Here is a 12,476-nt window from a genome sequence, read left to right as displayed (position 1 = left end):
TCTTAGAAAGGATTTTTTTTTAATGAGTCAACAATTAATTGGGGGCCTTTAAACACGTTGATTTCTGCTATTTACAGAGTCAAAGTAGTACTTATTAACATTTATGCAAAATGTAAGTCACTAGAAGAGAGGTGAGACTGAAGACTGCTGGTTGTCTGCTTTACATAAAAATGTAGCAGTTTCATAAGCCCACGTTATTGTACATTATTCTTTTGATATGGATACAAGCAGAATAACAATATCAGGTTTGATATGCTTTCTGACTCCCAAATTAGGAAAGTCATTCATTTTGAGAAATGAAAAGTTTATAAGATATATAAATATTGAAATAGTTAGAAATAAATTAGTAAGTACTAAAACATACTATGATTTTAAATTAGTGATTAAATATTGTCACTCTGATTGGCTCTTTTACCTTTATTAATCCAGTAGGCAAATGATCATCATTGCTGATTATAACAATAGAAACCTTTTTAACAGCCCCTTTTTTGATTGGTTAATGTTGTCTCCTTTGTCATCACATTAAAAAATAATCTTTCAAATAGGTCAGAGATGCCTAAATCATCAAAAATAAAGATGAAGATGCAATTTACTCTAACTTGTATCTTGCATGTATGTATTGTAGTTGTGAAACAAATTACAATCAGTTTTTGTTGTTGTTGTCTTCTTTCTGTTCCTCCTACCTTCTGTCATAGTTCAGGTTTCTCTTTTAGGTTTTTGCAACAGATTCTGAGTAGGCCTCTGTAAGTATGTTTTTTTTCCCCTCTAATTAGTTCTTCAAAAGACCGTCTAAGATAACTTGTTTTTAACTTTTTAAACTTTTTTAGGATATACTTGACATAAATATAAATATAATTGACATATACATAAATTGTACATGTTTACAGTGTAAATTTGATTAAGTTTGATGTGTATACACCCATTAAACCATCACTATAATCATGATAATGAACATATCCATTACCCCCAGGTGTTTCCTCCTGTCTCTTTGTAGTGGCTTCCCACTGCCCTCTATCTCTGGGCACTCATCTGCTTACTTTCTCTCACTGTAGATTAGTTTTCATTTTCTAGAATTTTATATGAATGAAATCAGACAGTATGTACTTGTTTTTTGGTTGTTCTTGTGTGTCTTTCACTTAGCATAATTATAAAGAGTAAATTAACATTGGTACAATATTATTAAAGTACAGATCTCATTGAAATTTTCCCCAATTTTTCTACTGATGTAGTTGTTATTTCTTAGTCTTTTCCATTCAGTAATAGTTGTTCAATTTTCCTTGTCTTTTATGACCTTGATCCTTTCGAAGAATACTGATCAGTTCATTTATAGAATCTTATCAGCTTGGGTTTATTTGATTTTTCTCATGAATGGAATGCGCTTATGTGTTTTTGGCAGAAATTATCACAAAAATGTCCTTCTCAGTATTATATCGAGGAGTTCATGATGTTCATATATCTTACTATTGGTGACCTTTACCTTGATCACTTGGTGTCTGCCACGTTTCTTTACTATAAACTGTCTTTCCTTTTGTAGTTAAAAAGGAACTGGGGGAAGATATTGTGCATATCCTATTTTTCCTGAAACTTTTGCTCACTGATTTTATGTCCATCACTGAATCTTGTCTGCAGCTAATTATGTGATTTTTATCTAATGATGATTCTCTACATCCTTTTTCCTTCTATATTTATTAATTGGAATTCTATGTAAGAAAGAGCTGTCCCTTTGCTTTCATTTATTCAGTTATTTATATTAGTATGTTTTTGTATTTACGTGTTAAATACAATGCTGTAATTATTTTGTTTAAATTTTTGCCTATTTAAAAAATTGGATTGTGTATATACATATATATTTTTTACTGCGTTTTAAGAATTCTTCATTTGTTCTGAATACAAGTCATTGATGCAGATATATGATTTGCAAATTTTTTTTCCAGTTTGTAGCATGTGTTTTATTCTTTTTAGTAGTGTTTTTTGAAGAGAAATAGGTGATTTTTATAAGGACTAGTCTGTCAGTTTTAATAATATTTATTTTGTGAGTCATGAAATAAATGCTGTGTTTTATCTAAGAACTCTTTGCCTAACCCAAGACCACAAAAGATTTTCTCCTATATTCCTGAACTTTGATGGATCAGGTTTTACATATAGGTCTCTAATAAGTGAATTAATTAATAGCTGTTATGCATCTATTACTATATTTATTAGGTTATTTTGATACTTTGATCTTTTAACTTGTATACTAGGATTAAAAGGAATTTACTTATCATTATAGTATTCTGTATTTGTCTATATATTTACCTCTACCAGTCAGTTTTATACTTTTTTATGCTATAGTGTTGCTGTTCTGTGACCTTTCATTTTAACTTGAAGAACTCCCTTTAGCATTTCTGGTAAGTAGGTCTAGTGGTGATGAACTCTGTCAGTTTTTGTTTGTTTGGGAAAGATTTTAATTTTCCTTCTTTTTTGAAGGATAGTTTGCCAGTTATAGTATTCTTGGTTGGTGGCTTTTTCCTTTTAGCACTTAGAATATATCATTCCACTCCTTTCTGGCCTGCAAGGTTTCTGCTGAGAAATTTGCTTATAGTCCTATGGGGGTTCCCTTGTACATGACAAGTTGCCTTTTTCTTCTGCTTTTAAAATTCTCTCTTTGCTTTGACTTTTGACAATTTAATTTTAATTTGTTTCATTGTGGATTTCTTTGAGTTCCTCTTTGGGGTTCTTTGGGCTTTTTGTATCAGGGCATCCATTTCCTTCCCCAGATTTGGGAAGTTTTCAGCCATTATTTCTTTGAAAAAGTTTTCTGGTCATTTCTCTTTCTCTTCTGAGCATACATTGATCTGCTTGTTGGTATCTCACAAGTTCCTTAGGTTGTTTTTTTACTCTTTTTTTCATTTTTTTTTCTTTTTGTTTTGTGATTGAATGATTCCTGATGACTTTTCTTAAACCTTTTTTCATTCTGCCTGATCTAGTCTTCTGTTGAATCCCTCTAGTGAGTTTTTATTTCAGTTATATTCTTTAGCTCTGTGATTTCTGTTTGGTAGTTTTATGTTTATATATATAATATGTATATAAAAATATGTTTATATATTTTTTTTAAATTTATTTTATTTATTTTACTTCTGGCTGTGTTGGGTCTTTGCCGCTGCACACGGGCCCTCTCCAGTTGTGGTGAGCGGGGGCCACTCCTTGCTGCGGTGCACAGGCCTCTCACTGTGGTGACCTCTCCCACTGCAGAGCATGGGCTCGTGGCATGCGGGCTCAGTAGTTGTGGCTCGTGGGCTCTAGAGCACAGGCTCAGCAGCTGTAGTGCATGGGCCCAGCTGCTCTGTGGCATGGGAGATCCCCCTGGACCAGGGCTTGAACTTGTGTCCCCTGCATTGGCAGGCGGATTCCCAACCACTGCGCCACCAGGGAAGCCCCTATTTATATGTTTATTTAATAATTATTTATTTAGTATTTTGTCTTTGTTGAAATTCTTACTGTGTTCATGCATCGTTCTCCTGATCTCAGTGAACATCTTTATGATGGTTATTTTGAATTATTTGTCTAGTAAATCATATATCTCTATCTCATTAGGATCTCTTTTCTTTTTTTTTTAAATTTATTTATTTTATTTTTAGCTGCATTGGATTTTTGTTGCTGTGCGCGAGCTTTCTCTAGTTGCGGTGAGCAGGGGCTACTCTTTGTTGCGGCACGCGGGCTTCTCATTGCAGTGGCTTCTCTTGTTGCGGAGCACTGGCCCTAGGCACGTGGGCTTCAGCAGTTGTGGCACTTGGGCTCAGTAGTTGTGGCTTGCGGGCTCCAGAGCGCAGGCTCAGTAGTTGTGGAGCACGGGCTCAGTTGCTCTGTGACATGTGGGATCTTCCCGGACCAGGGCTTGAACCCGTGTCCCCTGCATTGGCAGGCGGAGTCTTAATCACTGTGCCACCAGGGAAGCGCCATTAGGATCTCTTTCTAGAGATTTGTCCTGTGTCCTTTGGAACATATTTGCCTGTTTCTTCGTCTTCCTTGACTCTCTTTTTTGGTGTTTGTGCATTAGGCAAAGCAGCCACCTCTCCAGTCTTTATGGATTGGCCTCATATAGAAGAAGATCCCTACCAGTCAGCCCAGCCAGAGATTCTGGTGGCATCTCAAAACTATATTCTAGTTCAGCATCTTTACTTTATTCTTTGCGGCCGCCTGATGTCTAGGTTATTCTACATCCCCTCACAGCATCAAAACAAGTGAGACTGAAGCCATTTCTCAGGCAACCTCTAAAAAAGTTGGATCATTTGATGGTTTAGCCAACTCTTTCCCTCCCTTGGGAGAAGCTGAGAGCTGCGTTTTTTCATCCACTTGCTCTGTGCTGCGCTGGGGGAGGAGCTTTGGGAACTGGCAGCCCAAACCTCGGTTTCTATTCTTATTAGCTACCTGGTGGCTAAATTATGCCAGGTCTCATTATTGCCCAGTGGAAGGCAAGACAGACCCCCCCACCCCCACCCCTTTTTTGGGCAGCCCCCGGAAAAGTTGGGGCATTGGAATTGTGGACTAATCTTTAGCTCCCCAGGGAGAAGTTGGGGTTGGGTTTTTTATCCACTTGCTCTATACTTAGCCAGGGAGATGGGCTATGGCAACTGCCTGCCCAAACCTCTGTCTCTGTGCTCACTAGCCCCCAGGCAGCTAGATTTTTCCAGATCCTGTCAACACTCTGAGGCAGGTAAGACAGAACCCATTCCTTTGAATAGGCCCCATAGAAATTGGGCTTTTGAACCTGTGGATCAACTCTTTTTTTCCCAGGGAAAAGCTGAGAGCTAGAATTATTTTCTCTGCTAACTCTGTGCTAAGCTGTGGAGAGGAGCTATTGGTGACTACCAGTCCAAGCTGTTGTCTCTGTTCTCCCCCAGGTAGCTAGATGATGCCGGTTCTGACAGTGCTTCAAGACTGACAAGTTAGAAGCCTGTCCTCTGAGGATCCCTGTGGAAAGGTTGGGGCATCTGACACACAGACCACCCCTTTTCCTTTGTAGGGATTAGCTGGGAGTTGGAGGGTTTCATCCTGATTGTATGGCACTGTGTTGGTGGTAGGAATTCTGGTGAGAAGGTGTCCTGAATTTCCCTACCAGCTTTGATGAGTGTGATCTCTCATTCATCCAGCATTCAGGTGCTTTTCAATTCGTTTCTGTATTTCTCACAAAAGGGGATTTGTCTGCGAATTGTCGTGGGGGGTGGTGGGGAAGAGAATCTAGGACTTTTTACTCTGACATTTTGTTAATGTCACTGCCCCCAGGGTATTTGTTTTTAACTTTTAATTGATATTTGAAGTACAGACAACTAATGCCTAGCAGTTTTAATGTGTTTGGAGCTTTGTTAGCTTCTTAGAAACTTCTGTGTTTCACTTTCAGAGATTAAAAAAAGCTTCTAAGGGGATGACCTATGTAACTTTGGAAAATGGCATTGTAACTCGTTATTCTAAGGCTAAAGTAGAAGAAGTTATCAAAAAAAACTGTATTGTGTTTGGTAAATTTGTTTGTTTATAGGGGTATAGTTAGCAATTCCAAAATACTGTATACATATGGTAAGGTTGAACAAAGAACTAAATTAGTTATATGAAATGATAGCCAGGTTCTCACTGTCTGAAGAAAGTTCCAAATAAGTAAGGGAGAAGGCTAGAAAGAACCACATTGTGCTTGATTATAGTCACATATGTTTTTGTTTATAAATATATGCATATATTGAAAGAAATATGTAGAGATACATGTGTATATGTGGGTTAGTATAGGTTCATATACTTCCTACTGTGTTTGCTGAGAGGACCTACAAGTAATGACACCCCACTAGCAGTAAGCATCTTGTTTTCAGGTCTTCTTTTCTAAATACTATCTCTAATAAAAGAGTCAGGAATCCCTGAAAAAATGGCTGATTTTAGGGCAAGGACAGACAGAGTACAAGATGACCTTGTGGAGCTTCTTGTAGTGCCAGAATGTGGATGTCCAGTTGTTCCAGCATCATTTGTTGAAAACTGTCTGTTCTCCATTGTGTTGCCTTTGCTTCTTTGTCAAAGGTCAGTTGAATGTATTTATGTGTGTCTGTTTCTAGGCTATTCTTTCATTGATCTGTTTTCTTTTCTTTTGCCAATACCACACTCTCTTCATTACTGTATCTTTATAGTAAGTTTTGAAGTTGGGTGGTGTCAGTCTTTCAACTTAGTTCTTTTCCTTCAATATTGTGTTGGCCGTTCTTGGTCTTTTGCCTCTCCATGTAAACCTTAGAACCAGTTTGTCAATATCTGTAAAATAACTTGCTGTGATTTTGATTGGGATTGTGTTGAATCTGTAGATCAAATTGGGAAGAACTGAACATCTTGACAATACTAGGCTTTTTAATCCATGAATTTGGAATATCTCTCCATTTATTTTTTCTTATTTTATTTTGTTCATTGAAACTTCGTAGTTTTCCTCACATAGATCTTACACATGTTTTGAATTTATACCTAAATATTTTTTATTGAAAATTCCACTTGTTCAATGCTAGTATATAGGAAAGCAGTTGACTTGTATATATTAACATTGTATCCTGCAACCTTGCCATAGTCACTTATTACTTCACAAGTTTTTTTGTTATTGTTCATTCTTTCTGATTTTCTATATGGGCAGTCATGTCATCTAAGAATAAGTTGTATTTCTTTCTTCTCAATCTGTATATCTTTCATTTCCTTTTCTTGTGTTCTCCCAGTATGATTTTGAAAAGGAAGGGTAAGAGGGAGTATCCTTACTTTGTTCCTGATCTTATCAGGAAAGCTAGTTTCTTCCAGTGAGTATGTTGTTAGCTATAGGTTTTTGTAGATGTTCTTTGTCAGGTTGCAGAAGTTCCCCTCTGTTTCTAGTTTGCTGAGAGTTTTTGTCATGAATGGGTGTTGGATTTTGTCAAATTCTTTCTCTGCATCTATTGATAAGATCATGTGATTTTTTTTTCCTTTAGTCTGTTGATATGATGGTGGATTATATTAATTTTCAAATGTTGAACCAATCTTGCAGACCTGTAATAAATCCCACTTGATTATAGTATATGATTCTTTTTATACGTTGTTCGATTTGATTTGCTAATATTGTGTTCAGAATTTTTGCATCTATGTGCATGAGAGCTCTTGATTTGTCATTTTATTTTCTTATAATGTGTTTTCTGGTTTTAGTATTAGGGTAATACTGGCCATAGGAGGAGTTAGTTAGTATTCTCTGCTTTTATCTTGTGGAAGAGATTGTAGAAAATTTGTATAATTTCTTCCTTAAATGTTTGGTAGAATCCACCAGTGAACCCATCTGGGCCTGGTCTTTTCTGTTTTTGAAGGTTATTAATTATCGATTCAATTTCTTTAATTGATATAGGCTTATTCAGATTGTCTTTCTTTATGGTTCTTTTTAGTTGATTTGCTTGGACTGTTTAAACTCATTTAATATTGGATTATGTTATCTTTTATTATACTTCTAGAATTATTAAAATACTGTCAGAGTGTACTCCATGATGTTATCTTAAATGTTTTACTTTTTATGAGATATTAATAAAATAAAACTGTTTTCTTCCAGCCTAGTGTATTAATCGTAACCTACAAGGAACCTGCAAAATCATCTTCTCAGTTTGGATGCTACAAGCAAGCTGAATGGAGGCCAGATAGTACCATGATAGCTGTGTCAGTAAGTACATTTTTCAACTTTAATGCTGTTTTTTTATGAAATCATTACATCGCATTTAAATTTAATTCTCTTAGATGAGATCCTTTCTCTTTTTCACACCCATTAGTATTTACCATCTGTGATAGGAATTGCTGTACCGATTCTTCTATTCAGGTTACTCCTACTATATCGTCTTTCTTGATTCTTCTACTTTCTCCCATTCCTAAACGGTGCCTATATCCTTTTCTTTTTATTCCTCTCACTTTCCTGTTTTGTCCTTGAAGTCTAATCTAGATTTTTTAAGCTTTCATCTGTATTTACGTGGTACTCCCAAATTTATATTATAAATCCTGCCCTTTGTTCCCAAGGATGTCTCATAAAAATGATAAACTTTGTGTTTATGTCATACTACATTCTCATATCCATTTGGGTTTATTTCTGCATTTCTCCTCTATTCCATTAATGTGCTTAGGTCTGGTTAATTTTACCTTTTGATTTGCATTTCTCTGATCATTAGCGATGTGGAGCATCTTTTCATGTGCCTGTTGGCCATCTGTATGTCTTCTTCAGAGAAATGTCTACTTAGGTCTTCTGCCCATTTTTTGATTGGGTTGTTTGATTTTTTGTTATTGAGTTGTATGAGCTGTTTGTATATTTTGGAAATTAAGCCCTTGTTGGTCACATCATTTGCAAATATTTTCTCCCATTCCATAGGTTGTCTTTTCATTTTGTTCATGGTTTCCTTTGCTGTGCCAAAGCTTATAAGTCTGAATAGGTCCCGTTTTTTTATTTTTGTTTTTATTTCTATTGCCTTAGGAGACTGACCTAAGAAAACACTGCTACAGTTTATGTCAGAGAATGTTTCACTTATGTTCTCTTCTAGGAGTTTTATGGTGTCATGTCTTATATTTAAGTCTTTAAGCCACTTTGAGTTTATTTTTGTGTGTGGTGTGAGAGTGTGTTCTAACTTCACTGATTTACATGTAGCTGTCCAGCTTTCCCAACACTGCTTGCTGAAGAGACTTCTTCAGCAAGAAGAAGAAGAAGAGATGACTTCTTGCCTCCTTGTCAAAGATTGACTGAGTGTGGGTGTGTGGGTCTATTTCTGGGCTCTCTGTTCTGTTCCGTTTATCCATATGTCTGTTTTTGTGCCAGTACCATGCCATGCTGTTTTGGTTACTGTAGCTTTGTAGCATTTTCTGAAGTCTGGGAGAGTTATGCCTCCTGCTATGTTCTTTTTCCTCAGGATTGCTTTGACAGTTCTGGGTCTTTTATGGTTCCATATAAATTTTAGGATTATTTGTTCTAGTTCTGTGAAAAAGGTCATGGGTAATTTTATGATAGGGATTGCATTAAATCTGTAGATTGCTTTGGGTAGTATGGCCATTTTAACAATATTAATTTTTTCAGTCCAAAAGCATGAAATGTCTTTCCATTTCTTTGAGTCATTTTCAGTTTCCTTTATCAATGTTTTATAATTCTCAGCATATAAGTCTTTAACCTTCTTGGTCAGTTTTATTCCTAAGTATTTTATTTCATTTTTTGGATGCAGTTTTAAAGGGATTTTTTTTTTAACTTTCTGATATTTCATAGGTAGGGTAAAGAGGTGCAACTGATTTCTGTATGTTAATCTTGTATCCTGCTATGTTGCTGAATTCGTTTATCAGTTCTAGTAGTTTTTGTGTGGAGTTTTTAGGGTTTTCGATATATAGTATCTTGTCATCTGTGTATTATGACAGTTTTACCTCTTCCCTTCCAATTTGGATACCTTTTATTTCCTTTTCTTGTCTGATTGCTTTGGCTAGGACTTCCAATATTATGTTGAATAGAAGTGGTGAGAGTAGGCATCCTTGTCTTGTTCTAGATTTTAGGAGGAAGGCTTTCAGCTTTTCCCCATTGAATATTATGTTGGCAGGGGAACATTAACTTTAAACCTCAATTAAGCAAAAAATATTATCCCCACAAAAAGAATTTCATTCTCTTTAGTGGATATATATATTACAAAGAAAAATTGTACTAAATTTTCATCACTATTACATTTAGAATTTTGTAACAGTAAAATTTATGAAAATTTGTTTTCTGTCTGTAGTTTGTTTTTTTTTTTGTAAGCTGTATTAGTCAAGTTTTAATAACGACATTCTCAAAAGTGTCAAAGTCCAATTACGATATCATCTCACACCGGTCAGAGTGGCCATCATCAAAAAATCTAGAAACAATAAATGCTGGAGAGGGTGTGGAGAAAAGGGAACCCTCCTGCACTGTTGGTGGGAATGTAAATTGATACAGCCACTATGGAGAACAGTATGGAGGTTCCTTAAAAAACTAAAAATAGAACTACCATACGACCCAGCAATCCCACTACTGGGCATATACCCTGAGAAAACCATAAGTCAAAAAGAGTCATGTACCAGAATGTTCATTGCAGCTCTATTTACAATAGCCAGAACATGGAAGCAACCTAAGTATCCATCATCGGATGAATGGATAAAGAAGATGTGGCACATATATACAATGGAATATTACTCAGCCATAAAAAGAAACGAAATTGAGTTATTTGTAGTGAGGTGGATGGACCTAGAGTCTGTCATACAGAGTGAAGTAAGTTAGAAAGAGAAAAACAAATACCGTATGCTAACACATATATATGGAATCTAAGAAAAAAAAAAAAAGGTCATAAGGAACCTAGGGGTAAAACGGGAATAAAGACACAGACCTACTAGAGAATGGACTTGAGGATATAGGGAGGGGGAAGGGTAAGCTGTGACAAAGTGAGAGAGTGGCATGGACATATATACACTCTCTGTAATCTTTTGTTGTTGTTTTTCTGTATTTTGATGCTTTGACGCTGGCCCTGGAGAGACTGCCCCTCTCAGGGCTAGCCAATTTCTAGAGATAGTAAACGATTACCTGCTAATGTTCCTTTCATGTGCAAACCAAGCACTTCACAGCCTGTACCCTCAAGCACATCATTTATGGAGCTCTTTAACATCCTTTATGGAGCTCTTTAACATCCTTTATGGAGCTCTTTAACTTGGGCCACTATTCCCCACTCCTGATTACTCCAGGGCCAGGTACCAGATAACTAGAAACAACCTTTACAGAAACAATTTCACAATAATTTATTAACCTTTGCATATACTGAATATTAAGAAAACAAAGAAGTTAGGAATTATTTCTGTTCTCAAGTTGGGGGTGGGTAAAATACATATGTAATAGAAGATAACAAGCAATTTACTCTTTGGCTACTGAAAATCCAGTTTTTTTTTTTACTTAGTTATTGCTTATAGTCTTTTTCTAGAAGATACATTTCCATACAACTGGAGATATCATGATGAACATAAATTTAGCTATTGTAGTCTGGTTTATGTTAAATATGCTAAGTAAATGCTGACCTGATTCAAGTGATTTAAGTTAATTCATCTCTGTATAATTTAAAACATGAATTAATGGTTTAGCTTATATGAATTATAAGGTCATAAATGGACTTTATGAAAAATAGACTTTGTCTTTTAGAGCAATTTTAAGTTAACAGCAAAATTGAGAGGAAGGTATAAAGATTTCTTTCATTACTCCCTGCCCCAACACATGCATAGCCTCCCCCAATTATCCTCCACTACAGTGATACATTTGTTACAATTGGTGAATCTACATTCACCATCATTATCACCCAGAGCCCATAGTTTGCATTACAGTGCACTTTTGGTGTTGTACATTGTGTGGGTTTGGATGAATTTATAATGACATGTATCCACCATTATAGTATATAAAGAGTAGTTTCACTGCCCCTCAAATCCTCTGTGCTTTGCCTATTTATCCCTTCATATCCCATAATCTCCGGCAGCCACTGATCTGTTTTATTGTCTTCATAGTTTTGCCTTTTCTAGAATGTCATATAATTGGAATCATACAGTATGTAGCCTTTTCAGATTAGCTTCTTTCACTTAGTAGTATGCATTTAACGTTCCTCTGTGTCTTTTCATGACTTGATAGCTCATTTCTTTTTAGCATGAATATTAATTCATTGTTTGGATGTATTACAGTTTATACATTCACCTACTGAAGGACATCTTAGTTGCTTCCAAATTTTAGCAGTTATGAATAAAGCTGGTATAAACATCTATGTGCAGGTTTTCTTACGGACATGTTTTCAACTCCTTTCATGTGCTGAGGTGCACTTGCTGGGTTGTATGGTAAAACTATGTTTAGTTTTGTAAGAAACTGCCAAACTGTCTTCCAGAGTGGCTGTACCATTTTGTATTTCCATCAGCAATGAATGGGTGTTCCTGTTACTCCACATCTTTGACAGTGTTGTCAGTGTTTTGGATTATGGTCATTCTGATAGGTGTATAGTGGTATCTCGTTGTTTTAATTTGCATTTTTCTTCTGACATATGCTATGGAATATCTTTTTGTATGCTTATTTGCCATCCATATATCTTTGGTGAGGTGCCTGTTAAGGTCTTTGGCCCATTTTTTAGTTGGGTTGTTTGTTTTCTTATTTTTGAATTTTAAGAGTTCTTTGTTATTTTGGATAACAGTCCTTTATCAGATATGTCTTTTGCAAATATTTTCTGCCAGTCTGTGGCTTGTCTTTTCATTCTTTTGACAGATTTTTTGCAGAGCAGAAGTTTTTAATTTTAATGATGTCTAGCTTATCAGTTTATTTCATCGGTTGTGCCTTTGGTGTTGTATCTAAAAGTCATCACCAAACCGAGGTCATGTAGATTTTCTGTTATGTTATCTTTTAGGAGTTTTACAGTTTTGAGAATTGGATTTTTAAAAGTTTTAGTTTTTAATAAGGGGGATAAATGTTCGATGAAGAAAATCTGAGAATT

General features: G+C 35.7%; 1 protein-coding gene across 5 annotated transcripts in view; it reads left to right on the top strand.

Moving 5' to 3' along the window:
* The window catches only part of RIC1 (RIC1 homolog, RAB6A GEF complex partner 1), a 133,104-nt gene that overhangs the window by 30,589 nt on the left and 90,039 nt on the right, over window positions 1-12,476 (top strand). For 4 of the 5 annotated variants that reach the window (XM_059924775.1, XM_059924776.1, XM_059924779.1 and 1 more), the window contains exon 2: window positions 7,556-7,663. In XM_059924775.1, the coding sequence (XP_059780758.1) occupies window positions 7,556-7,663 (108 nt within the window). Of the gene's footprint in view, window positions 1-7,555; window positions 7,664-12,476 lie in introns of those variants that run through there. The other variant, XM_059924778.1, reaches the window with a different exon arrangement.

This window comes from Balaenoptera ricei, chromosome 6 (genome assembly GCF_028023285.1).
Source record: "Balaenoptera ricei isolate mBalRic1 chromosome 6, mBalRic1.hap2, whole genome shotgun sequence".
Taxonomy (NCBI): domain Eukaryota; kingdom Metazoa; phylum Chordata; class Mammalia; order Artiodactyla; family Balaenopteridae; genus Balaenoptera; species Balaenoptera ricei.
This window is presented reverse-complemented; position numbering and strand designations above follow the sequence as displayed.